Raw genomic sequence first — 5,915 nt, forward strand, 5'->3', positions numbered from 1 at the left:
CAAATTTAAAACAATCCCCGTTTTGGGGTTTTGAACCTTTAAAAAAGTTTTCCCCCAAACCCTTGGGGAAAAACTTAAATAAAAAAAATTTTTTTTATGTTGGCCAGGGGGGCCCAAGGCATTTTTTTAAATTTTTGGGGGCCCTTTTTTGGGTCCCCCAACAAAAGAAAATAAGGGGTGGCAATTTACTTTTGAAAAAAAAAGTTGGAAGGAAATTTATTAAACAACCCCCAAAAAATTAAAAAATGGGATTTTAAATTCAAAGGGTTAACGGCAAAAAAAGGGGTTTCAAAAAATTAAATGCTCAAAAATGGGAAGTTGTAATTTTTGAACGCCAAGCCTAACGGTTTTCTTGTGATTCAAGGGGTTTCCCCTATAAGTTTAAAAAGGCCCAAAAAAAAATTTTTTGGGGGGTCCTTTTTTTATTATTCCACAAAGGTTTTAAAGGCCCCCAAAAAAAATGCGACCCTGTTTTTCCGGGCCTCAAGGAAGTGTGTTTAGTTTTTGCCCACGGTTTCCCCTTTTTGGGGGAAAAAGGGTTATCATGGAAAATTTCAAGTTATAAAATTCAACAGAAAAATCATCAGATCCAGCAAGTCCAGTTGTTAAGTGTGATGTTCTCTCCTACTTGAAGCTGTATAGTGTGACGCTATCTAATATCTTCTCCAGAAAATATTTTAAAAGTTCTCACTGTTTCCGCTTGAACTCCATGAACTCTGTTTTGCCTCCGCCTTTCCAAAAATAATACCAGACACCGCCGTCATTGTTTAGTGTCTTCACATTTCTGAGACAGCACACTTGCAATGACTCTGAACGCTCACGTTAAGAGTTCAAAACCTCCATCCCTGCATACCTCCTTGAAGCCACAGTCTTGATTTTCCATGCACAGGTAATGGTGAAGCACAGAATTAAGACAAGCGGAACGGTTGAAGCAGGAAGTTAGCTCCAAATATATTACAAACTTCCTCTTCATTTTTGTAGTTGGAGCGTTCACAGGGTTCACCCGTGAACATGGAGTGATCTGTGACATCTCTGTAGTCACAAATGTCCTGATCTTAAGGGATTACTGAGGGAGGTATCCACCCAAGAAATCCTTTTAAAGAAAAACAGAGAAGATGCCTCAGTTCATGCGGGTGGGCACTTGAGCAGCTTGCAGATATGTCTGTTTAACACCCAAAGAGTCAGGTCAATAACACAGACTGAGCGGTCACTCTCCTGCAAGCTGTTTAAGCTTCTCTGCCTCGTTTGAGGCCAGGTCCTTGGCATGGATTCTCCTGTGCTTCAGCAGAGTGTTTGACACTCGGAATCTCTTCCCACATTCGGTACAAGAGTATGGCTTCTCGCCGGTATGAATCCTCTGATGGACTTGCAGGGTACTTTTATATGTGAATCCTTGCCCACAGTCCATGCTGAAGAACCACTTCTCTCCTGTATGGATGACATGATGTCGCCAAAGATTACACTTGTGTGTAAATTTGTTCCCGCAGTGAACACAGGAGTATGGCTTCTCCCCGGTGTGAATTTTATGTGGTGTTGAAGGTACTGGCTGTAGATGAAGGTCTTCCCACAATCTTGGCAACAAAATGGCCGCTCCCCACTGTGAATCCTCTGATGCTGCTGAAGTTTCCCCTTCAGTCTGAACCTTTTCCCACACCGCTTATAGAAATACGGATACTCCACGGTGTGAATCACCAAATGCTCCTGCAGTCCGCCGACCACTCGGAAGCATTTCCCACACACAGGGCAACTGTGTGGCTTCTCTCCGGTGTGGATTGTCTGATGCTGCAGGAGGTCGTTTTTACGTATGAACCTCTTTCCACAGTCACTACAAGAATGGGGTTTGTCGCCGTTATGAATCTGTTTGTAGCCTTTGAGGCTGTAATTGTAGGCAAAGGTCTTCCCACACTCCTTGCAGCTGAATATCTTGTCTTTGCTGTGAAGCCGCTGATTGAGCTGAAGGGTTCTTTTGTTGGTGAATCTCTTTCCACATTCGACGCAGCCATAGGGTTTCTCGCCAGTGTGCGACAGATGATGTTGCTGAAGGACGATTTTACGAATGAAGCTCTTCCCACACCCGTACATCAGTGCAGCCGCTCCCCGGTGTGAATTCGCTCTTGGAATTTGAGGCTGTTCTTGTAGGCAAACGTCTCTCCACACTGCTTGCAGATGAAGGCCTTTTCGCCGGTGTGACACCTCTGGTGGTGCTGAAGGGCTCTTTTGTCAGTGAACCTCTTCCCACTCTCACTTCAGCTAAATGGTTTGTCTTCGCTGTGCGTCTTCAGGTGCTCCAGGAAGTGGCGCTTATGAATAAAATGCTTCCCGCATTCCGTGCAGCAGTGCAGCTTCTCTCCAGAATGAGTCTTCTGGTGCGTCTGGAGATGCGCTTTACACACAAATGACTTTCCACAATCACTGCAGTGGTACGGCTTCTCTCCGGTGTGACTTCTCTCGTGTATGCTGAGGTAACACTTTGAAAGAACTTCTTTTCGCAGTCCGCACACTAAAAAAGTTTTTGTTGTTATCGTTAAACTCGTTATTAGCTGTGGTATCCTGATTGCTGCCATTTTGGAGGTTGTCGTGCTGGTATGGAGTTCCTGATCTAGAATCGAAATAGGCATTGTCACTTTCTGGAAAGTCGGTGGGAATCACCATGACGTTGAGGTCATCCAGACTTTCGGCAACTTCTCCTCCCTTTCGCCTCACTATAATAAAAAATGAACAAAAAAATAAGTACATACAAAACTCTGGAATGTGAACCTCCACAACCACAGCCCCCCAACATTAACTAAAAATTAAAATAACATGCATTTTGTAGGCTATGATTTGGAACTCTGAGCAGGCCAAAATACAGCTAAACTAATGAGGGTCTGGCATCAAGGAGAATGCAGAAGTCCTAATTAGTCCGACATTCTTAAAAAATGCACCTTGAATTTTTATCTCATCTTATTAAGGAATTTTATTCTTCTTTTCCACTTTTCCCCAACCCACCAAAAGGAGATGGCGAGTTAATGTAGGTTCGAGTTGGAGATCGCGGTTTCAAATCCTGGCCAGTACACCAGCAATATGAAGAGATCTGCACGATTCATGAAGGAGATTCACAAATTGGAAAAAGTCTACAGTAACACTTTCAATTTCTCTGTTGTGATCCGAATGTGGAGATGGACTTACTGCCAGAAATAACTTGCTACAAAAAAACGTCAAATAATAAGTAATACAATTTATTAGTAACTTAACAATAATAGAATATAGATAGACAGACAGATAAATAGACAATTTGGCGTAGCTGGCATAGATAGATAGATAGATAGATAGATAGATAGATAGATAGATAGATAGATAGATAGATAGATAGATAGATATTTTTTAAAAACCAAGCTTTATTGAAAAAACACAGGAATAAATCAAAACAGTAAACCTAACTCAATCTTAAGTGTACAGAAAACCTGTACAGTACACACAATCCTAGTGATAAATGTTCAGTTTCAAACCATTATATTTTCATATTGTTCTTGGAATAAAAAATCTATATATATATATATAATTCACTAAGGCAAGATATCCATGGAAAGCACACCGGAAGGGACGTGGATTCACTAAGCCGCCGACAAGTAAGACACCTATGGCGCACGCAGGAAGGAGCCACGCCCACCTAATCCAAGACCATTGGATACGACGACAACTCGCAGAGCCATGCCCACCAACTCGGACGCGACGACACAGAAAAAACGGCGTCATTTATATTTGTCTGTCATAGAGGCCACATGCACCTCCGAGCCACCTTGACTGTTCATAGAGGCATGTTTCTCGTGGAGGTGAATCGCCTTTTGCAGCGTGTAAAACGGTTTGCGAGGGGTATCCCATGGGATCCTTAAAACAATCCTTTACAACTGATGTTAAAACACAATGAAGTGAGCAGTCTTTAAAAAATGAGTTTTCGGTTACGACGCATGACTGCGTACACCATAGCAAACTGTTTTAAACGCTACATACAGCAATTCGCATCTGCGACAAACATGTGTCTTCTTAGATGCTCCTGCTGGAACACGGAAGACTTGAGTCACACGTGCATCTGGACTGTGCAAAGACGACAACGAGTCAAGTGATGAGTTGGAGTTGGGCACATGAGCAGGCAGTGCATACTGAATGAGAAATCAGCAGACTAGCAGAACGGAGGGAGCGGAATGGATGTCCTTCTCCTCTCCTCCTGTTCCACCCTCCGCACCTCAGCGCCGTCCACCCCCATCCCTCCGTCTGGCAGGAGAAGGCACGATGGCGGTCCGCTAGTTTACAGTCATGGACGATTGTCTATTGGTTCGTTCCATGCATTGTTACAATGTTGCTTTCCTTGCTAATTTATTACATTACCAATTTTTCAAATGTTAATTTTCTCCCTGTGCTTAAAAATCATTAAAAAACCAGCGTGATTATGCGGCGTGTGGTACACTGCACACGCCGCGGGTTGGCTAGTATATCTATACTAATAAAAGGCAAAGCCCTCACTCACTGACTCACTGACTCATCACTAATTCTCCAACTTCCCGTGTGGGTAGAAGGCTGAAATTTGGCAGGCTCATTCCTTACAGCTTCCTTAAAAAAGTTGGGCAGGTTTCATTTCGAAATTCTACGCGTAATGGTCATAACTGCAAGCTATTTTTCTCCATATAATGTAATGGAGTTCAGCCGGATGGCCGTGGGGGGCGGAGTTTCGTGTGACATCATCACGCCTCCTACGGGCACGTAGAGAACAAGGAAGACCTGCAAACAGTGCTGAACAAAAAACGCCATTTCACGATTGAGAAGGCAGAAAAAGATTATGAAGCAAGTGATGCACACAAGCGTATTCATAAATACAAGCATATTCATAAGTACAGCTACTGCGGAAACAAAGCACGGCGTGAACCGTAAGTTTATATTAAATTAAGTTCATAGACAGGCTGCCGCTGGCGTTTGTAATTTAGTGCCTGCCCATATAAGGCCGTCCGTCAGTGGCAATCCCATAAAAACACTGCTTATAAATATTCACGGGTGAAGGACTGTGCTTATGCAGAAGAAGATGAGATGGTCAGGGTGGTGTTTGGCACAAACTCAGCGAAACTGCGAGAGAAACTTTTAAGTGAACGGTAAAAAAGTAAGAGCGAGGTGAGGTTGACTTATTGACGCACGCAGGCAAAACCACAATAGCATGCGGGCTCGATGTACTGTAGTGCGCGTCAACTTGATCTGAATTGCGCAATCACATTCGAAAAAATATATCTTTTCAAGTTCTATTTAGTCCATATGTGTCATACTCAAGGGCCGCGGTCCCCATCCGGCCCGGCGTGTAATTATATCCGGCCCACGAGATCATTTTATATATTATTGTTATTAATGCCCGATGATATGAAGCGCTGGTAACACAATAAACTACAGATCCCATAATCCAGCGCTTCAGCTGCCTTGCCGGCACTTAATCGTTAAGCAAGTCTAGCTTATGATGCTGCAAGTTATTGCCAGGCTAGCCCACACGATGCCAAAGAGAAAAGTTGATTCTGAAAATAGAGCCTTTAAAAAGCGATGGGAGGCTGAGTATATGTTTTACCGACATTGCCGGTAAACCCGTGTGTCTCATTTGTAGTATGGCTGTAATTACAGAATTTAATCTAAGACGGCACTATGAGACAAAACATCAGGACACTTTGAAACAAAACATCTGACACTTCAGCAGACGTTTTTACTCGTGCAAAATCACAAAGTGATTTCAAGTGCAGCTCAGTATACAAATGCACCAGTGCAACTTGCCCTGTTGCCAAGTAATATTCAACCAAATCGCACAACGATGTTCAAATATGCACTTTGATAAATGCGCACTCGCTGTTCAACGCCTGCTGCGTTGCTCAATGGTAATATCAACTCTGACTAGAGCAAGACACTGCATA

The 5,915-nt window shown here is 43.1% G+C and overlaps 1 protein-coding gene across 1 annotated transcript; it reads right to left on the minus strand.

Moving 5' to 3' along the window:
- Positions 1-1,207: 1,207 nt before the first annotated feature.
- Positions 1,208-2,082, minus strand: LOC120528941 (oocyte zinc finger protein XlCOF26-like). Its single transcript, XM_039753015.1, has 2 exons — positions 1,599-2,082; positions 1,208-1,428 (listed from the first exon to the last, which is right to left on the minus strand). The coding sequence occupies exons 1-2, from the start codon at positions 2,080-2,082 to the stop codon at positions 1,208-1,210; spliced, it is 705 nt and encodes a 234-aa protein (XP_039608949.1).
- Between the last annotated feature and the right edge of the window lie 3,833 nt (positions 2,083-5,915).

This window comes from Polypterus senegalus, chromosome 4, assembly GCF_016835505.1.
Source record: "Polypterus senegalus isolate Bchr_013 chromosome 4, ASM1683550v1, whole genome shotgun sequence".
Lineage (NCBI taxonomy): Eukaryota > Metazoa > Chordata > Cladistia > Polypteriformes > Polypteridae > Polypterus > Polypterus senegalus.